Consider the following 21,434-nt stretch of genomic DNA (forward strand, 5'->3'; position numbering starts at 1 on the left):
CCACTTATACTATACACAGCACATTACCGTTCATGACAACAAACATTTCTTACCCTCTTCCACAAATAATAGTAGTAAATTAAATTTTTTTTGTCTTTTTATGCACTGTTTGTTTGTTTTCTCTAATAATAAAGTTAGTGTAAGATAATATAGTGAAATCAGACAGTCGCATAAGGGCACGTTATTGTTTGAAATGCCTTCCAATGCCTTCTAATGTCTCGTGATGTGATTTAATTCTCCTCAGGGTTCCAGCGGGTGGGAGGACCTCGCCCATCTCGACTCCGCCTGGGTCACCATCCGCCTCAGGGACGTGAACGACAACCCACCCGTGTTCTCCCGCCCGCACGCTCACGTCACGGTGCGGGAAGACACCAGTCCAGGCACCCTTCTGGCCGCAATGCCTGCCCGCGACCCGGACATGGTGAGTGGGCGTGGGGGGGGGTGGTGATAGTGGGTGGTGGTGTGGAGAGGAGGGTGTCAGGGTGTGGGCCGATGTGAGTGATAGAAAACAGGGATAGGTTTCTTCCAGCAGTGTTATGAAGCTTGTCATTATCGAATAACTGTCCAGTTTTGATTTTTTGAGTTGGTAATTTGTCGATTTGAACGTGATGTAATAAACTGAGGCCATCCCCTCAACGTATAAAGCAAAGTAAGGCAGAAGCTCGTTGGTCACCTACATGTAGTCAGCAGGGCGGCAAAGGCCTGTCATTGCCTGTACTGTAGCGCCACAGCTCCCCGTCCTTGTTTTGTCCCTTACATGTAGTCAGCAGAGCGGCAGAGGCTTGTCATTGTCTGCAGTGTAGCGCCACATGCTCCCCGTCCTTGTCTCGTCTCGCGCCACAAAGTTGCGTCACCAAAACTAACCACTAGTCTACCCACGTTCCTTCAGGGTGGGATGGAAGGCGTGGACTACAGGCTGGAGGGAGGCTGGGGAGCCCTCGCAGTGGACGCTGACGGCGGCATCACTCTGAAGCGACAACTGGACCGTGAGGCTCCAGGGGGCGATGCCGGCGAGGCGCTGGTGGTGGCCGTAGACCGCGGCCGCCCTCCGCTGTCCGCCACCGCCACACTCTCACCATTACTGTCACCGACGTCAACGACTGCCCACCGCGCCTCCTGCCGCCCACCACTCTGCACGTGATGGAGGGTGGCCCACCCACCCGCCTGGGCATCCTCAGGGTGACAGACCCCGACGTGTGGGCGCTGGGGCACGGACCGCCTTTCACGCTGTCCCTAGCGCCCTCCAACCCCGCCCATGTCTTCTCCCTCGTTAAGCTGAAGTTTGACCCACGTGAGTGACTCTAATAAGCTTGTGAGAGAGAGAGAGAGAGAGAGAGAGAGAGAGAGAGAGAGAGAGAGAGAGAGAGAGAGAGAGAGAGAGAGAGAGAGAGAGTGAGAGAGAGAGAGAGAGCGCTTTTTTTGGGTCTGGGAAAATATCACTTCTCGTTGGCGTCCAGTGTAGCCAAACACACTAATCACTACACTGTTTCTGTTTGGTGAGTTTTCGCCTGTTGTTGTTGGCAGTTCCTCGCGCGTTAGGCATCACATCATTTTACGCTTCTAAGTTGAAATTATGCTGTGTGTTCCTGGCCGAGGCAATTAGTCCTTGTTGAATGAGTGGTACGTCCCATATATGGCGCAGGCAGACAGATAGACAGACAGATAGACAGAAAAACAGACGGACAAATAGACAGACAGTAAAACAGATAGACCTTAATACTGGTGGACAGGCAGACGGACAGAAAGATATATAGACAACAAGAGAGAGAGAGAGAGAGAGAGAGAGAGAGAGAGAGAGAGAGAGAGAGAGAGAGAGAGAGAGAGAGAGAGAGAGAGAGAGAGAGAGAGATGAGAGAGAGAGAGAGAGAGAGAGAGAGAGACTCATTACATAGACTTAAGAACAAACTACCGTCTCAACTTTAACAAAACTTTTCAGCAAATTATTTTACAAACTCTGACTCAAGAGATTAATTGCAGCGGGTCGGACTGACTGACTTGTGTTGAAACCTAGCATGTCGTTTTCTTCCGTGTTTCTCTCTCTCTCTCTCTCTCTCTCTCTCTCTCTCTCTCTCTCTCTCTCTCTCTCTCTCTCTCTCTCTCTCTCTCTCTCTCTCTCTCTCTCTCTCTCAGTTCTCCAGCCAGAAGCAATAGTGTATAAGATTAGTGAATATATTAAGAAAGAGAAGGATAAACTTCCTTTGTTTATTTAAGCCAGTGATTCCTGCTTTGGAAACTTAGCAGGCAATGAATTTAAGTTGTATTATTATGTCTTTTAGTATGTATTTAATTTTTACCGTCGTCGTTCACCTTCACCTCGCACTTCCTTCATCTATGATCTTCTATCCCCATGACCAACGCATCACTCACTAGGCTTAGACAGCGGGCGCGGCGGGGCGGAGCTGTGGACGGCGGGCGCTGTGGATCGGGAGCAGCACCGTCAGCTGAGTGTAGCGGTGCATGTGTCTGACGCTCAGGGCCTGTCCGCCACCCATTGCCTCACTGTGTTGGTGGACGACCTCAACGACAACCCCATGAAGCCCGCAGCCAAGGCCGTCTACCTGTGGAAGACCCAGGTGAGGCCTCCGTTAGGAAGGGAAACTAGAACATTAAAGACTCGGCCAAAAGCAGGAAGAAGAGAAATACGAGATAAAGCGAAGGAGACCATACGGCGAAAACAGAGAGGAAACTCAGTATCATATATTTTCTTACCTTTCGATTACTACTACTACTACTACTACTACTACTACTACTACTACTACTACTACTACTACTACTACTACTACTACTACTACTACTACTACTACTACTACTACTACTACTACTACTACTACTACTATCTATCTATCTATCTATCTATCTATCTATCTATCTATATTTATCTGTACATCTATCTATCTATCTGTTAATCTATCTATCTACAAAGCGTAAGAGAATAGTACTCCTGCTTCAGCCAGTTCTTCCCCCACTAGATTACACTAAGTACTGTCTTCGCCACCCTTCGAGTCCCTTTGAAGAAGCTGCCTGGCATAGAGGTGAGGAGTATCAAGTCACTAACTATTTCATTCCATCGCTGAAGACAAAGGACGTTAATATCACACACGAGCTACAAAGACGCGGGATGGAGGAGCAAGAGCCTGTAAAGAGTAAAGTACCTTCATGTTCCTCCCTCCTTCCTTCCTCTTCTCACAGTGTCATGGCTTGTTTCTGGACACGCGTAAGTTAGTATCTATATACTCGTATTTTGTTTTCTATGATTAGTATTTTCTTTTCATGTAAAAAGCTCTGTCCAAGGCCAACAAAAAGGTTGAAAAGAAAGGGCCATTGAAGTGCCAGTCCCCAAAGATTAGTTAGAGGGATTGTCCAAAATCATGATGAAAAGTGTCTTGTAAACTAGGAAATTGAATGCTGCTCAGATCCCACTTTTGTTGTTTCTGATACTCATGGTTATCCCTCATACCTAAGACAACAGGTGATCATATTTATGGTGAATCTTCCTTGCTTCCATTTTCATGTAAGATCGGTGGACTTAACTTGCTTCCTTCATTCATATTTATTTCACTCATTACCCTCACATGTTGACGGGAATGAGTATAGGAAATGGAAACTTACTGACGTAAGGTCAGTACACTAAAACACTTTGCTCTCCCGTAATGACTATTTACAAAGCCCACAAAACATTATTAGTCGGAGTTTTTCATGAGTGTTTCTCCCTTGGGTGATGCACAACTATAATTAAGCTATACTAGAGTAATAACTATAGAAGTACAACTTCCACTAGAGCCTGTTCAGAATTATCGAGACAGACACTGAAATGAAAATAGGTATATTTCATGCAGGGACTGCCACGTGGTGGCCTCATGGCTTCTTGCAGCTTCCCTTATTTTATGTTCTTTTGTTTTTATTGTTCTTTGTTTTTTGAGAATGCAGTCTCTAGTAAGGATGACAGACGATCACCATTAAATCACTTCCCCTAGTCTTCTCAATAAAACAAACAGCAGGTGACAGCGTGCGGTGTGGTACAGTTCGCTTGTCTTTCCTCCTCAGAGTGGCGGATCCGAGGCGCCGCTGGGGCGAGTTTTCGTAGATGACCCTGACGACTGGGACCTCGCGGACAAAGAGTTCCAGTGGGCTGGCGCTCCCCACCCACTGTTCACATTGCACCCACGTGACGGCACCATCTTCGCCTCCAGCCAGGTCCGGGAGGGCAGGTAAGGCGGGGATAAGTGGTGTTGCTGTGATACCAAGGTAATACAGAATCCGTATTCAGAAATACTTTGCTTTCTCACTACGACTATTTTCAAAGGCAATGGAGATGATTCCTCGAGTTCTCAGTGTGTTCCTCCTGTTACGTTATAGATAATTCTTGCTAATCTTTCACTAGAACCATTAGAAACAAGCATAGAGACCAGTGTAAGTTCAGGTAGAGTTTTTTGAAAGTAGTGGAGGTGCGGCGCAAAAGTGTTTTAAAATATGGTCCTGAGTTTGCAAACCTGGCACATCTGGTTACGATCACAGTTCTTCTTTTGTTTTCACTGTGCCCGTCGGTGGCGCAGCAAATCTCCTCCAGCACTCCTCGTGCATTGTGACTTCTCCACATGTTTCCATTCTCCACAGTTCCACTTAAGGTCTCTCTCTCTCTCTCTCTCTACATCGCATCTCCTTCGATTTGCTTCCTTCATCAGGTTTGTCGTTTTGATGCTGAAACAATTCCAGACATGCACCAACACCATCTTCAAGGCATCTCTAGGCTTGAACTGATTGTTGCTTCTTTACTTTTTTTATTTTTTTTATTGGGGCGAGTGACAATACGCAGACATTTTTTGGGGGGGAAACAGTTTTATTTATTTATGTATTTATGTATTCATTTTTTTGCTTACCTTCCATTTTCACTATAAAAAGTCACCATTACATCACTCATGCCATCTATCACTTGCCAGCACAGCCATATTCAATCATTAGGTCATTTTTGACATTGCATATTCCATCAGTATGTTTTAGAAGATAATATATAGTGATGAGAGGCTTTTTTTTTTTTTTACCCTGTAATTGCGAATATTGCAATGGCGAGCGAACTTACGAGTACATACGGAATAATAAAGTACGCTTGTTTTGTGTTAATTCTTCCATGAAAGGTATTGATTTTTTTTTATGGGAGATAATTTCAGTCTATATAGCGTCCCATCTGCCCCATTAACTCATGTACTGTACCTGCCATATTGTTTTCATTATACATAACCTTCCACATTCCCACTCACCCGAAATGGTTGTCGTTTATCTATTTATTTATTTTTTCACCAGTTTTATATATTTTCTCCCACAGACATATTTTATCTCTCTCTCTCTCTCTCTCTCTCTCTCTCTCTCTCTCTCTCTCTCTCTCTCTCTCTCTCTCTCTCTCTCTCTCTCTCTCTCTCTCTCTCCCTCCCGTCTTGCTCGCCACCCCATTTTCACCCATCCCTCCCTCCCTCACTCCCTCCCACACACCCCTCCCCCATCTGCACATGCCTCCCAAGAGTAACGAACAAAATTCCCGGGAAAGGTAATGAGGGAGATAATTATGATTACCTTAAAATTCTGTTTTGATAATCCTCTGTGGCCGCAGGTGTGTACCATTAATGTATCGCTAATCAAATTATCTCCCTCGCCTCCTCCTTCCCTCCCTCTCTCTCTCTCTCTCTCCCTCTTTCTCCCTCTCGTTTCTTATTCACTTTTTTCTCTTGGCTTAATTGGGTTTGGATCAGGTTATTATTGGTTTGGCTACACTTTGCTAGTGTATATTTGTGGGTTTTGTCCTCTATAATTTTTTTTCTTTTCTTTATTCTTGTTTTTTTTTTTTTTTTGTGGTTGGTGCTCTTCTTGTTCTTGTTGTTGTTGTTCTTTTTCATTTTTTTTTCTTCTTCTTACTTTAATATCTGCTTTAGTTCCGATCCTAATGTAATATTTTTTTTCTATCCAATGTTTGTTTTCTTCCCTCTTATCTTTCTCTTTCTCTTCAGTTCCTCCTTCTTTCCCTCCCATTACTTAATTCCAAATTCCTCCGTCTTTCCTTTGTCTCGTCATTCCTTCTCTTCTGAGCATTCGTTTTCCTCCTTCCCTCTCTTTTTTTTTTCTGCGTATAAACTCCATCTTTCCTCTATCTTTTCCTCCCCACTCTATTCGTCTTCCTCCCATTCTTTTAACGTCGCTACTTATCTATTTCATAACTCCTCTTCCACCGCTCGCCTGACCTCCTCCTTCATTGTCTCCTCACTCCATTCATCTTAACTGTAATTCTTTCACTCAATTACTTTCTTTTCCACCTTCTCTCATCTGTTCTCCCCCTTCATTCTGGGTGATATTTTGAAACACTTCAGCGTCGCACCTCCGCTGTTTCAAAAGGCTCTAGTTGAAGCTACACAGGTTTTTAAGATTTTTTTTTTTTTTTACGGTTCTAGTGGCAAATTAACTTGAGAACCCGGCTGATAATCTCTGTAGCTTTGGAAAATAATTGTGGTGAAAGAACAAAGAGTTTCTGAATACGGGCCTCTGTTTCCCCACTCCACTCCTCCAAATCTTTCGCTCTTTTTCCTAACTCACCTCCCTCAGCTCACCTGTCCTGCCCCCGTCAGGTACGAGCTGCAGTTCTCCGTCAGTGACAGGGCGTGGCGGCAGAGAGATGTGACGGCCAACGTGACAGTATCGGTGCGTCTCCTGACCCCTGAGGCCCTCGCCCACGCCGCGCCCCTCGCCCTCGCGCCCACCACGCCCGCTGACTTAACGCGTGGTTGGTCCCCCGCGGTATGGCCTATGTTAATTTGGCAGTACGTAATTCACAGTCAGAGAAGGTGATGTGTGAAGATGGTCGGGGTAGAGGAACAGGTGAAGGAAAGCGAGTTACGTATATAAGTAAAATCGTCTTCCCTGCAAAAGGAAGTAGAGATAGTAGGAAGTAGAGGAAGAAAGTCTTTCTTCCTTCTCTTTTATCCATATTCTGTCCACCTTCCTAATGCAAAAATTAATCAATATTCTCAATCCTTCATCCCTTTTACTGATAAACTCTGCAACTCTCTGCTTGCTTCTGTATTTTCCCCTACCTGTGACTTGAACGGTTCCAAGAGGGAGGGAACTCCAGGTAACCCTTTTGAATACTTTTGGGGAATGGCACCTTCAGTGGATCTTTTTATTCAGCCTCTTTGTTGCCCTTGGCCTGAGTTCTTCTTACGTAATAAAAGTATGTTAGAGACACTCTTTCCTGCAGAAGGGCGGGGGAGGACTCGGTTCTCTCCTGAAGGCGGTGCTGAAGGTGCTAGATGAGCCGGACAGTGACGTGGAGGTAGTGAGTGTGTACGGCGGTTGTGGTCACTCTGCTGCTTCGCCTGCCGCGTCCCCCGCCACCACGCCCCCTGCCTCGTCTCCTGCCTCGCCTCCTGCCTCTCCTCCTGCTTCTCCTCCTGCCATACCCTCTACCTGCGTGTGGGTGAGCGTGAAGGACACCCAAGGAAGCTTCATGAGCCCCGTGAAGCTTCAAGGTTTTCTCGCTCTCCACGCTAACCAGGTCCGTCTCACACACACACACACACACACACACACACACAGGGACTTTAATATTGGCTGTATACGCAGGCAACACGTGCCGCTTGATAGTCATATTCATTCACTTCCACATGGTTGTCTAAATGCGACGTGAAGCTGTTTAAATATTTACCTTGCTTGTTCAACACACAACTTGATTGTATGTTTCATAGCGTGTTGACATCCGTGTGTGTGTGTGTGTGTGTGTGTGTGTCATCCACAGCTGGAGGCAGCCACTAACCTCACAGTGGTAGTGGACGACCTCTCCACCACCACGACAAGGCAGCACCATCGCCACGAGTCCCACACGGGGCGTCACGACGACCTCAACCTCCACTCCGCAACCTCCCTCGCCTCCACCAGACTCCCGCTACAGGTAGGCCCTCACACACACACACACACACACACACACACACACACACACACAGATGCACGCACCCACGCACGCACACATACATAATGTCTCCTTCCCTCAGGTGGTGGACACAAATGCCACGGCCCTAGTCACGCCGCGTCTCACCCGCGTGCACTCCTGCCACGCCTACTCCCACGCCCGCGACCAGGAGGACTGCACGCCCACCTCCTGCCTCAACGGCGGCCGCTGCATCAGGTCCCAGGAGAGCTATAACAGGTGTGTGTGTGTGTGTCTGTGTGTGTGTGTGTGTGTGTGTGTGTGTGTGTGTGATTCACCTACGGTTGTCTGTTGGTCACCCAGCCAGCCGTCACCCTACGGAAAGAGCTTAGAGCTCATAGTGACCGATCTTTGGGTAGGACTGAGACCACTTACACAACACCTTACCTTACCTTACACAACACACACCGGGACAGCGAGGTCACAACCCCTACTTGCTGCTAGGTGAACAGGAGCCCATTTGCCTCGCCGCGCCCGGGATTCGAACCCGGGCCTTCTTGGTTGTGAGCCGAGCGTGCTAACTACTACGCGGTGTGTGTGTGTGTGTGTGTGTGTGTGTGCGCGCTTGCTACAGTTGGTCTATACTGCCTCAGGTGCGTGTGTCCCGGGGAGGCGTCGCCGCCGCAGTGCAAGATGCTGAGTCGCACCTTCTGGGGTTCTGGGTGGGCGTGGCTGCCCCCGCTGCCGCCCTGCCTCCCTGTCACCCTGTCACTGCGCTTCCTTACCCGCCACGCCAACGCCCTTTTACTCTACACTGGCCCATTAGCACCCACGCCCCGCCACGCCAGACCCTCACCTATGTTGGCCCTGCAACTGAAGAATGGGCGGCTGCAGCTGCTGCTGGAGGGAGAGGGCGGCTCCCTCAAGCTGCAGGTGAACAGCTCCCTGCATGACGGCCACTGGCACACTCTGCACCTGTCCCTGGATGCTCAGGTGAGAGGGAGGGTGGTCAGGCTGCCACACTGACAAACAGACTAAAAAGAAAGACAAGTCACACCTTCCACTCATCCACAGAGAGTAGTGGTGATGATGGACCTTTGCGGGCGAGGCTGGAAGGACGGAGCTCAGGACGAAGCCCACTGCCTGGCGAGAGCACGCTGGCCCACGTCTAGGGACGGCGGCGCCTGGCTGGGCTCCGTTCCCATGCAAATGGGCGGCCTGGCTCATCCACCGCCCCGCCCCGAGGACCACGGCTGGCGGGAGGCGCCCGTCCATCACCACCTGACGGGCTGCCTTTCCCACCTCACCATCAACGCGCAGGTGAGTTAATGCTGCATGCCACACACTCACGTCACCGCCATTGAATCACATCCTGCGTCATCTGACACTCGTCCCTCGCGGCCTTGTTCCAGGCGGTGGACCTAGGTGAGCCAGTGTACAGCCACGCCAGCATAGGTGGCTGCCGGCCGCAGAGCATAGCCTGCTCCAACCATCACGGCGGGTGTGGCCTCCGGGGGCGTTGTGTGGGCGGTCTCAGGCACCCAAAATGTGAATGTGACCCAGGGTGGACGGGGCCTGGATGCGCGGCGCCCACCGTGCCTGCGCGCCTAGGGGCAACCTCCTACATGAAGGTGGCACTGTCCTTCACGCCAGGGGAGCGTGCGGTGCGGATGCAGGTTCGGGTGAGGCTGCGGGGGTCTCGAAGCGGTCTGCTGTTGCAGCTGGCCGCACACCACCGCGCCGCTTCGCTCACCCTCCACGTGAGTCCTCCACACTCCCTCCACACGTCCTGTACACCCGCCTCCCGCTCGCCACCCCTCCCACTCTCCCTCCCTGCCTGACTCACCCACCAGTGTGTAGCACTTCACCTCAGTCATCTTTCCTCGTGTCGCGTAATTATGTTGTCACCACCACCACCTCCACCAAATGTGTCATATTTCTTGCCTGCTTTACACTATCCTTAAGTACAATACATCCACAGCCAATATTCCGGACAGCGAGGGCTGAGCCTGAGCCGCGCAGTAGCTAGGATTACTAAGATAAGAGCTTCAGTCTGCTGGGAAGGACGTGTCACTCACCAGTCAGGTACCAGCGGTTAGAGGCGAGTCTAGTGTGCTGGTAAATAAAAGTTTCATCCTTACACTTGAGGATCCCTTTCTGAACAGCAAATTTTCTGTCGTCCGGAATTATGGATGTGGGATGTATTTATATCAAGATTCATAATTTTTACTCTGTAGAACAGTTGCAGGCGAGCGTGGCGTGCGTCTCCGTGTCGGGGGCGGGGTGGGCTGCCCAGAGTGCCTGCGTGGAGCGGCATCCCTTGGGGGACGGCGCCTGGCACACAGTGGCGGCGGAGCGGCACGGCCACAACCTGCTGGTGAGTGTGGACGACGGCGACGGCTGGCGGCGCAACGAGACCCTGGCGTCCCTGGCAGCCGCTACTCCACTGGGCCCGCCGCCGCCTCTCGTCGTGGACAAACATGACGGCGTGACGGTGGGCGGCCTGCCGGAGTTCGTGGGCGTGGATCTCGTGACGGTACATGACGACCTGCGAGACAGTGAGTGTTGCCTGGGCGTCCTGTTCCTGTAGCGCTCTCACTCTCACTCTGACTCACACTCACCCTCGCAGTGACTCATTCGTTGCCCTCTGAGAAGAAATGTGCTTGTGTGTAAAAATGTATATACTTATCTTGTTTTGCTTTTCGTTTCTTACATGTTATTTCTTCCGCTTATTCATAATTTTTTTTTTTCCACTTCGTGTGAGTGCCAAGTTCTGACGCTCTAGACTCAGACCTCCTCTCCTCCTCCCAGCCTGTCTGGACGACCTGAGAGTGTCGGGTCATCCCCTGCCGCTGTCTCCCGCCATCAACGGCACCAGCTGGGGCCAGGTGACCACCCTAGAGCAGCTGGTCCAGGGCTGCCATCCCGCGGCAGACCCTTGCATCAACACCACCTGCAAGCCGCCGCTCTCCTGTCACGCGGCTTGGGATCAGCCCTCCTGCAGGTCAGCCGCGCCTCCCTGCCACTCTGCCTCACCACAAGTAGTTATTGTAATCTGAGGAATAATGCTATCCCTTAGTAGTGCACGCACTCAACGTGTGCGTGAATGGATACAGAGCCTAACATGAACTGCGTGTGTCAGCTGTGGTCCGGGTCGGCGGCTGGTGGGCGGGGTTTGCGAAGACGTGGACGAGTGTCTGTGGCGGCCTTGCCTTCATGGTGGCTCCTGCCTCAATCAGCGACCGGGCTTCTTGTGCGTGTGTGGCCCAGACTACCTGGGCGACCACTGCCAATGGACCAAGTTAGCCCCGGAGAGCCACCCTCTAGCAGCCCCCGCAGCTATTGCGGCCATCACAGTCTCCATTCTCGTCCTGGGTAAATACTGAGCAAATTCATACGTTCAAATCATCTCTTCCTGCGAGCAGCTGTGGAGGTAACCGTCTTCTTTGCTGAATATGGTATTTTGCATTGTTTTACATAGCTCTCGCCTTGCCAGTCCACCATCCTTCACTCAACGAATCCGCAGCGGTGCTGGGTGTGGCAGTGGCGCGGGCTGCTCTGGGGCGCCGCCGCGTACGAATAGTTCGAGGCATGCAGTCAGGAGTGGAAAAAGGCACTGTGGCTGGCTGCGCAGGAAGGACAGAGGCTGAGGAAGGCACCGACAACACAATGCTGGAGCTGCTGAGGTTGAAAGTGTCGGGGGATTCCCCTGAACACAGAGGTGGAGGTGAGATGAGACAAAGTAGTAGCCCTGTGAACCTTGAGTATAAGTGTCCTGCCATGCATCTGTGGATCTGTCACTTGCTGGGCCTCTTTCTGGCAGTCAGCCTGTGATTCATTTCTTGCTCTGCTCTAAGCCTCAGTGGTGGCGAGCATCGAGGGGGGTGGCAGGGGCGGCGGCAGTAGTGGTGGGGGCATCATCCACGTGGTGACGACAATGGCACAGCAGATCTCCTCCCCGCCAAGCCCAGCGATGCTCCCGTCACAGGGCAGCGTGAAGGCACACACCTGCGAGGGGGACAAGTCCTCGACGCTGCCAGGTAAGGAAGATACTTCTAAGATATGAATATAGATAAATTGATATGAATACAGATAAATTGATAGCAAAACATAAACAAAATTACCGATAAACAAACGGAAAAAAAAACTTTTTGGTAACTCGACAGACGAGTTTCCCTTCATGTTCCTCATTAATTGACAAATTTTGCTCCTCCTTCTCCTCCTCCTCCTCCTCCTCCTCCTACTACTACTACTACTACTACTACTACCACCACCACCACCACCAAACACTGCCTTCTTTCCAGACTGACCTCATGACCGCCTCCCTCTCCCCACCCCGTCCCAAGCACTTCCCGTCCGTCACACAGAGGAGGAAGGCGGCCAGGCGTCCCTCTCGCCCTCCTACACCTCTGAGCTCTAGCCGCCCCAGCGAGGCAGCAAACACTTGACTCGCATTAAGTAAGTGGCATCCCGTTGCTCTCTCTCTCTCTCTCTCTCTCTCTCTCTCTCTCTCTCTCTCTCTCTCTCTCTCTCTCTCTCTCTCTGTTTTCTTCTTCCATTTCCTATCTAAGTCTTAAACCAATCGCAATACAGCTTTATTACTTTTTCTTTTAACGTCTTACGTGGCAGTGAACGGGATGGGACCAGCTGACCACGTAAATTTACCAGTGAAGGAGGAGACAGATGAGCAGCAAGATGTCCTAGTTGTGTGTGGGAGGAGCGAACATCAAACCAGACTACACAGCACAGGGAGCGTGGCGGAACGGAAAAGTGGATTGGGACTACTGACGAAGGTGAGAAAAGATTCTGTTGGGTTCTAGAAGTGGGGAATGGTAGAGAGTTCGTGTTGATTTTATCCTTTTGACTTTGGGTTTGTTATGGGTGTATTGGATGGGTGTACGTGTTGTGTGTGTGATATGTACAGACGGCTCCCTATAATTCTAACAAAAGTGACACATGTCTTCCTTTTTTCATGGGAGCTGTCATTGGCTAGAGGTGCCTCTGACGTGTATCTTAGGTAGCCTTCTTCCTCTCCCCTTCACATCTCCCTTCCCGTCCCTCTTCCCCACTCTCTCTCTCTCTCTCTCTCTCTCTCTCTCTCTCTCTCTCTCTCTCTCTCTCTCTCTCTCTCTCTCTCTCTCTCTCTCTCTCTCTCTCTCTCTCTCTCTCTCTCTCTCTTTTAACCTGCACATTCAGGACATTATAACACACACACACACACACACACACACACACACACACACACACCACGCGTAGCTTGAAGCCTGAAGCACAGGAAGGGTGGTGGTAAGAGAGTAGCATTCTATTGGGCTTACGGAGGGACAGGGAAAGATGAAAAATACAAGAGGTTGTCCTGCCATTACAATTTGACAAAGTAATTGCAAATACCAGGATTTTTAGTCTGTATTTTCAAGAAATATAAATTACCAGAGAGAGAGAGAGAGAGAGAGAGAGAGAGAGAGAGAGAGAGAGAGAGAGAGAGAGAGAGAGAGAGAGAGAGAGAGAAAAGGGGCTTAGATGGAGGTGATAGGGAAGGGTGTGAGAAATGTAGAAACAAGGAGGGAGTGGGGATGGGGAGGCGGACATGGAGCGGGGTTGACAAAGGAGGTATGGCTTAAATGATACGTTACGACTTCTAGCCTATGATTACCTATTATAATCCCTTGAGTTGACATGTCGCTATAGCTAAAAATAAGGGTAAGAAGGCTGCTTTATCCGTCTGTACGCATAGAAACAGTGGTGAAACAGATAGAGAAAAGTATTTGTAGAGCTCCGATTGATTGCTATGTTTGGGTGGGTGTTTCAATATGGCGCTTGGCTGACACGCGCCCTTCAGGGTGACCGCCACTCTATGTTTTAAAACTTAAAGCTCAGTGATCGGGAAGACAGGTACGAAATAAGAAGCAATACGAGTGAAATAAAAATAAGAAAGCATAAAAAAATAATAAAATCCCAAAACAGCCTCAAGAAAACCATAAAATAACCAAAAATTAATACACTCGCCTCGAAGAAAACATAGGTCACAAGAAGAGGAGGAGTGGACTGAACAGCTGATCCCGAAAACAAACCAGTGTTTCCGTGACGCAAAAAAAAAAAAAAAAAAAAAAAAAAAACACGATACTAAATCACAAGAGCACATTTTAGATCAAGTATTGGAAAAATAAGAACTCGAAACATGTAAGTAAGACTGAGGAGAGTGGCATAAGAAGTGACTTAAAGCGTAACAGGACAGGAGAGGAGGAGGAGGAAGGGCCACGACCGATATCTGCTCTCGTCCTTTGCCTACCGTCACTGGCACTGTCGCCACCACACAAGAAGAATAAGACAGACACACGTGCACCAGGAAGGGAGGAGTGTGCTGGGTGGGCAGTAATGCAGCCTTGCCTACTCACCCTACGGCTCGTCAGCAGAGTAGGTGGCAGATCCTGCATTTATTCTTTCACCAGTAAATGATTGATTGATAATGGTGATATGTATGAGAGTATGGTGAATCTTACCAATAGTATCTACTTGTATAATCTTGTGTTGTCTCTCCCCAGCCCCAGCAAACTTGGGGGCTGGTGGGAAAATGGGGAACAGAAAAATCAATGAAATTTGGGCTCCGAGAAAAGTATTGGAAAAAAAAAAATTTTCGAAAATATTTTGTCTGGGGTAGCAAATATGATTAAAAATGGGCTCCTAAGACAAATCTAACTTAATGATGTTGCTGTGCTCCCTCCTCAACCCCCTCCCTAACCTAACCTAATGTGGGTGTCTGCGCCTGCCTCAATCCCCATAACCTATGCTGATGGGAGGGCTATGCCCCCTTGACCTTACCTAACCTAACATAATGGGGGCTTTACCCCCCTTGACAATCCTTGACCTAACCTAACCTGATGAGTGCACCCACCTCAACCACCCCCTAACCTAACCTAACTTACATTGATATTAGCTAGGAGGCAAGGTGACGTATGCGCACTATTGCTTCACCTAGTGCTGGGGTGAAAGTACACTGAAAATTAAGTCAAATTTTTAAAATACTGAAACATCTAAATATACAACAGTTTGCCAAATACTCACAGAATTACAAAGAACTTGAGGTGGCAGGTGTCTCCTCTGGGCAGTCTGAACTATAGGGGTTGTACAAGAAAACGGCCTCTTCAAGAAAGATCTGAAAATGCTTGCTGGGGTCAGCAATGGCCATGATAAACATTGACATAGCAAGGTGCCCTACAAAGTGCTTCCTTCTTCTACCACAGAGAGACACTTTATTCTTTGCTTTCCTCCACAACCGCTTGACATTGTTGGTGTATGTTTAGCTCTGTTATTTGGCTCCACAAAGTTGATGGAGTGCTTAACAGTTAGGTGTTGGTACTCTTCCTCTTGTAGACAACTGTACACTTTCCAGCAATCAGATATAATACTAGTGCTAGGGAGAATATGGTCTTTTATTATGTCAGGGAGTGTCTTGCTGTTTCGCTGCTGAGCAGGAACCATAAAACACGCTCGAGTCTCCTGACACACACTCGCTGCTGAGCAGGAACCATAAAGCACGCTCGAGTCTCCTGACACACACTACCAAACACCCACTGTCCTCCCACTAACCTGCCCCACGTTATATTTTCTTTTTCTGAACTTGCTCTCTTCGGTTTCTATGATTTTTCTGTCGTCTCTGATTTGTTTCTCCCTCGTGCAACACCACTCTATCAACACCTCTACAAAAATTAGCCCAGACACAAATCCCCTTGTCACATATTTTCAGTTCACTCCTTATGAAAACATAAGAAAAGAATTCATGCACATGAGTGTTTACAAACACAAGAATAGTTTCAGTATCCATATGGATATTATCAAAGAAAGTGTTCTTAATACACTTTAATGCCACACTTTTTTTTTTGTCTTTTTGCATTTTTTTTTTTTTTTAATAATGCTAGAGCTTCTGGTTTAAGTACAGCACACCCACCATCCAACACTTCCCACAATCTTCTTTTTCCAAGACAAGCTTGTGACAGACATGCAAGTCAAACAAATCTCTTTTGCTGCAGTAATAAAGGCAAAAGTTGATTAATCTGATATTACAATCTGTACACCTGTCTGAGGCCATGTCATCAAGTAAACTGACGTGCCAGGGCCAGTCAGGTGGTGTGGTACATCTCACCTTCAGTCTGTAGGTTCACATGTTTTTGTCTTTTGACTGGCAGATGTAGCATCCAAAATACAAACACATGTGTGCTTTCCCAGGAACTTCATCTGTACAGACTTAGAATTTGTAAGGTACGTACCAGATTTTGAAAGAGCTGCTGTGGGCATACTAAAGCCAACCCACAAATAAAACCATCACTAATGTGTAGTACATTAAGTACCTCATCACTATATTCAAATATATTTACAATTGAAATGTGGCTTTAGTTCTTTGAGCATTTGCTTCCTAGTGGATAGAAGACTGTTCCTATGTTTTTGTGTATTAGGGAGACCAGTCATGGGCAAAGAAATGGAGAAAAAGACTGCTCACTTGCCATTCCCAAAAAGGAGAAAATAGAAAAGTATCTGAGAGAAAGGACAAGCAATTTTCTGATATTCCACTGGTGGCGTCTTTGAAAAATGTACTCTAAACTTACATCACACCAAGTTATCAAGTTCAGAGGGAGGTCACAGTGGGGAAAGGACTAACAGGCTGATGCACAGTTCATCAGGTGTTCAAGATGGTGTGCAGTGAGGAGAGATGACCAATACAGCAGGAGGTGGTCATCCTCGGGAAGCGACAAGCAGCTGTCACAAGGCATTGAGAGTGTGGCCTCTTATATAAAGCAGCAGGCAAGCAACATTCTGGTGATGGTCGGTGCAGGCATGAGCACACCCTCAGGGATTCCTGACTTTAGGTGAGTTGAGTAAAGTGTTTATCATGCTACAAGACGAAGCTAGAAATGAAGCAAGACTGTTTGTATATATCAGTAACTTGTATTTTTCTTGTATGTGTATTTGTCATCCAAAGAATAAATCAGACTTAAAGAATTTAAAGCAAAAGCATATTGGTAGATATTTGAAAACAATTAAATGAAATACTTCATAATTAGATTTTTACACAGACTTACTCCTCACACATTCATACCTCTCAGTAGAATGAAATCTCTTAAATGTCAATACATGTGTTAATTCTTAACTAATCCTAGATTTTTTTTCACTTCAACTTATATTCATTGTTACTTTTCTGTGTATACCAAGCTACATATCCATGCTTCTGAGTGAAAATTATATTTTTTGTTATTTTGTTATTTGTTCTTAACTCATTTTACCAATTGCTTTTTGTTACCTCCAGGTCTCCAGGGACTGGCCTGTATGACAACCTGCAGAAGTATGATCTGCCATACCCTGAGGCTATTTTTGACATCCACTACTTTATGATGGACCCTCGCCCTTTCTTTACCTTGGGTTAGTGACAGAAGTGTGAAGCTGTATCATGTAACAGAGTAGATATGTCATCATCCCAGAATACATTATGTACTGGCTTTTTATCCAATTTGATTTAAACTTATGTGTGGTCTTTGTCCAGATCAACTCTGCTTCAGAATCATTCATGACAATAAGAGCCAGTTTCCAGATACAAGCAACCACTTTGAGTCCTCTTTGTCTGTAGGAGACCACAAATCCTTAGATCATATTCCTTGTGATGATTTTTTACTCGTTTACACGAATTTATTCAAATTATACTTTGATAGGATCAGCTCTTGAAGTCTTATTATCTTTCAGCAGGTGTTATCAACCATTTTATGTTGAAAGGTTTCAGTGTTATTCCTAAAATTGAACTGAAAAATACTAGACAGAGAGAGAGATAGATGAGTGATCTTTTCTTCTAGCTCAGGACCTGTACCCAGGAGTTAACTACAAGCCCAACATTGCTCACCACTTCCTGAGGTTGCTGCATGAGGAGGGCAAGCTGCAGATGGTCTACACACAGAACATTGATGGTCTGGAAAGATGTGAGTTGATGTTTTGTGTCAAAGTGAAGGCAAGTCAAGCAGGTTTCTTCTTGTTAAGTATTTATTTTCTTAAATATTCAAGTTACCTGTTGCACATCTAAGGTAGCACTCATATTACAGAATATTGATAAAGCTGCAAGAAGCTGCCAGGCCTACATGTGGCAGTCATTGTTGCCAACATTAAATTCAACATCCATTACCTGAAAGCACGGAGATGAACGTCACACATTTATATATAAACTTTATCTGTGTATCTCCATAGATACTCTTATGAAACTAGGTTAACATGAGCAGTAAAGCAGTTTATATATATATATATATATATATATATATATATATATATATATATATATATATATATATATATATATATATATATATATATATATATATATATATATGTAACATTATCTTAACAGCCAACGCTGCTCACACTGCACAGTTCTTTCTGGCAGTCGTCTCCCTAGAAATCTCCTTAGACCCAAATCCACCCTTCTGGAGAGAGTCAATAAGGACTATATTGATTTGGAATATCTGAGGTTTGCATGACACTAACACTTCATTCATACCATTGATATGAAATATGTGAAGAAATTTGACTCAATTTCCAGGCAAGCAGAGGAAATGTAAATACTTCTTAATGGGGTCAAGAGTCAACTGAGTGATGACATGCAGAGATGTCAGACTCCTTGCCAATCTTGCCACATTTTCATATTAATTCCTTCATTTCAACTGAGCTGGACACTTTCCCTGCACTATGAAACAACAATTTGTTTATCATGCACACACTTTCATTGGCGATGAGGTGTAATTTCCACTGTTTAGATTGTGTATCTTTAACCTGCATTTTACATCCAGATCTTGGAAGTGTTGTAATGATATGAAAATGTGGGCAGATATAGATAATGCCAGGAGTCTAAACTGAAAGAGATGAAGGATTTTCATCCTCTGATTCTATAATGGTTGTTTTGCTTTAGTCTAATGTATCTTTTCTTTCCTCTCCAACAAGTGGCTGGAATACCTGAAGAGAAACTTGTTGAAGCTCACGGCTCCTTTGCGACAGCTTCCTGCACGCTGTGTGGCAGGCGACATGATGCAGGCCGAGTGAAGAAAGCAGTAGTGGAGGGAGACGTGCCAGTGATGTGTGAGGCAGCCAAGTGTAAGGTAATTGTTTACTTTTGTGCCAAGAATTGTAAGTGAAAAATTTAGATGTTTGGTGCAGTAATACTTCTTCTTCTCCTTCTTCTCCTCCTCCTTCCTTTTCTTCTTTTTTGTTTTCATGAAAGGACAGGAACAACCAGTGAGAAAGAAGAAAAAATAGGAATAATTTCTCTCCATCGCCAGCTGAGGTTCTAAGTTGTATGCCTTGTCTTAGCTTTACTCCTTTTTGGGCAAGACAGACTTGGTATATGTATGTTCGTGTGTACTCGTCATATATATTTTGTATTCGGAATGTTAAAGTTATCCAGCCAACCAGCTAATGATAATGTCTTTTAGCTCAGAAATAATCTTGGTCTCTTTCACTCTTCCATGCATACTTGTTGGCATTCCTACATTGAAATCTGGTATTTCATAATAAGTATCCTCTAATTCATTCCTTCACCAGACTATCACCATTCTAATTTCATGTAAACACCATATTTCTTAATCACTCTGCAGTTGGTAGCATTCAGATGTTTGATACTTATCTTTCTTTGACTGTTTTAAGCAATTTTTCATTTTTTGTGTGTCTCATCTTGTTTGTTCTTGTAATGAGAGATGGCATGGAGAGGGAGAGCCAACCTAGCTCTCCCAAACCCATATGTGGATGTCTTGTCTCTGTTTTGTAGGATATCATATCACCACTTTGAACAATTGTACACTCAAAGGTATATACAATTTTCAAAGTATCATGCATTAAAGGTAGATTTTAGTGTGAAAGATAAGCTGAACTATTGTTGTTCTTCCACACAGGGCAAAGTGAAGCCAGACATTGTGTTCTTTGGTGAGAATCTTCCCTCAGTGTTTTGGGACTACCATCTGCAGGTTCCCTTCACCGACCTGCTGCTGGTGATGGGCACGTCCCTCGAGGTGACTGTATGCATGTACCAGCACTTTATGTAAGAGGGGTGCTGACCTAGGGCAACAAAAAGAATGAAGAAAAGGCCCACTAAGGTGCCGGTTCCTAAAGAAAGGTTAAAAAGATCATCATCATAGGAAGAGGGAAATATAAAAGCTGGCAGGGAGTTCCAAAGTTCCAGAGCTTGTCTTTTTGTTTGTGCTACTTGTGTTCATTCAAGTACATAAAAATATGAAGCCTGCACTAAACAAGTGAGTCTATTCTATTAATTTCTCACTTTGAAAACAAGTTTCTTCCTATCTTTTTTTTTTGTAGTTCAGTCAGTATGCACTATTCAACATGACACATCTGTGGTGCTGATAGCCTTAATCCTGCAGGTGTACCCTTTTGCCAAGATAGCTGATGAGGTGGGCCGCAAGACACCTAGGGTTCTCATCAACCTGAGTGCGGTGGGAAGCTTTGGCTCTCGGGACAATGACACGGTGTTAGGGGGAGATCTTGTGCAGACTGTGGAGGAACTGACAAAGGCTCTTGGATGGGAGGAGAAACTGAGAGCCCTTGAGAAAAATTACAGTTTACAGAGTGGTAATGAAGAATGATTTTCCTTTAGGGTTGTTAATTTCAGGATATAAATTGTTTGTATATTAAAATTTTATGAATGATATTACTGATATTTTGTAAATTGAAATTTGTACATATTTTCTTAATTGTTTGATAATAAGCATAATTATTTTATTTTTATGTAATACAATGTTTCTGGTTGATAAATGATGTTTCAATACAATACCTAAGAAAATTTGTATAGTTCATGTTCATGCATTAAGTACCTTGTCTGTTTGTTTTCCCTTGTCTGTTGGTAGGACATGATAGGGAGAAGGGGGGTTCCTATTCCCCCTGGCTCTATTCCAGTTAGTTGCCTTACACCATGCAGGAAATACAGTGACAGTATTCTTAGCCCCTGGCACAAGACTTTCCCTTTCCACCTGGGGCTGATGGGGCCAAGAGTGGGAATGTGTGTAAGAGTGGGAATGTGTGGTGCTTTGTCTGTGCCACCCCATGTGGGATTGCCAATCTGCTATACAGAATAGATGGAGTTAATGCCCAGTTATAGTATGCATGGCTTGAGACACATGTATAGTCCTGTATTATTCTTTCCTTCAGATAATGTTTACTTCGTGACACCATCACTTTCAGGTCATTACAAACATCTGTGCTGCTATGAAAGAAGATTTACTTCAAAATTTTTGTGTTAATCAAACATTTTCGTATTTGCATATTTTCGTGTGTCCCCTCAAATGGCCTACCTTTCTTTTTCTTCCAGCAACAATATTTCTTTTCTAATTCTTTCTTTTCATTCTTTCATTTCTTTATTTTGTGCATGTTAATATTTTCTTGTGTCCCCTCAAATGGGATGTCTTTCATCTGTTCCAGCAACAGTATATCTTTTTTAATTCTTTCCATTCATTCGTTTATTTATTGTGAGGAAATGATTATGAATGTATATACATAGGCACCT

The 21,434-nt window shown here is 46.0% G+C and overlaps 2 protein-coding genes across 2 annotated transcripts in view; both read left to right on the forward strand.

Moving 5' to 3' along the window:
• Window positions 1-12,674, forward strand: part of LOC135106365 (putative neural-cadherin 2) — a 100,090-nt gene extending 87,416 nt beyond the window's left edge. Inside the window, exons 12-30 of the mRNA XM_064015308.1 lie at window positions 245-421; window positions 890-915; window positions 999-1,291; window positions 2,371-2,573; window positions 4,045-4,208; window positions 6,609-6,777; window positions 7,238-7,534; window positions 7,775-7,927; window positions 8,028-8,182; window positions 8,557-8,896; window positions 8,978-9,223; window positions 9,316-9,663; window positions 10,146-10,461; window positions 10,715-10,907; window positions 11,046-11,278; window positions 11,385-11,630; window positions 11,761-11,943; window positions 12,208-12,361; window positions 12,533-12,674. Of these exons, the coding sequence (XP_063871378.1) occupies window positions 245-421; window positions 890-915; window positions 999-1,291; window positions 2,371-2,573; window positions 4,045-4,208; window positions 6,609-6,777; window positions 7,238-7,534; window positions 7,775-7,927; window positions 8,028-8,182; window positions 8,557-8,896; window positions 8,978-9,223; window positions 9,316-9,663; window positions 10,146-10,461; window positions 10,715-10,907; window positions 11,046-11,278; window positions 11,385-11,630; window positions 11,761-11,943; window positions 12,208-12,212 (3,747 nt within the window). The 3' untranslated portion in view covers window positions 12,213-12,361; window positions 12,533-12,674. The remainder of the gene's footprint in view (window positions 1-244; window positions 422-889; window positions 916-998; window positions 1,292-2,370; window positions 2,574-4,044; window positions 4,209-6,608; window positions 6,778-7,237; window positions 7,535-7,774; window positions 7,928-8,027; window positions 8,183-8,556; window positions 8,897-8,977; window positions 9,224-9,315; window positions 9,664-10,145; window positions 10,462-10,714; window positions 10,908-11,045; window positions 11,279-11,384; window positions 11,631-11,760; window positions 11,944-12,207; window positions 12,362-12,532) is intronic.
• A 1,262-nt stretch (window positions 12,675-13,936) lies between these two features.
• LOC135107773 (NAD-dependent protein deacetylase sirtuin-3, mitochondrial-like) lies at window positions 13,937-20,686 on the forward strand. Its single transcript, XM_064018100.1, has 7 exons — window positions 13,937-14,314; window positions 16,568-16,761; window positions 17,199-17,311; window positions 17,737-17,859; window positions 18,869-19,023; window positions 19,813-19,929; window positions 20,296-20,686. The coding sequence occupies exons 1-7, from the start codon at window positions 14,276-14,278 to the stop codon at window positions 20,515-20,517; spliced, it is 963 nt and encodes a 320-aa protein (XP_063874170.1). The 5' UTR covers window positions 13,937-14,275; the 3' UTR covers window positions 20,518-20,686.
• Window positions 20,687-21,434: the final 748 nt, after the last annotated feature.

Source organism: Scylla paramamosain, chromosome 2 (genome assembly GCF_035594125.1).
Source record: "Scylla paramamosain isolate STU-SP2022 chromosome 2, ASM3559412v1, whole genome shotgun sequence".
NCBI classification, from domain to species: Eukaryota; Metazoa; Arthropoda; class Malacostraca; order Decapoda; family Portunidae; genus Scylla; species Scylla paramamosain.

What these genes read in the sequence shown, in the direction of transcription:
- LOC135107773 (XM_064018100.1), top strand. Translation starts at nt 14,276, where the DNA reads ATGCAGCCTTGCCTACTCACCCTACGGCTCGTCAGCAGA. An exon ending in CATTGATGGTCTGGAAAGAT is followed by an intron (nt 17,860 to 18,868) that starts GTGAGTTGATGT and finishes CTCTCCAACAAG; the next exon opens with TGGCTGGAATACCTGAAGAG. An exon ending in TGATGGGCACGTCCCTCGAG is followed by an intron (nt 19,930 to 20,295) that starts GTGACTGTATGC and finishes TTAATCCTGCAG; the next exon opens with GTGTACCCTTTTGCCAAGAT.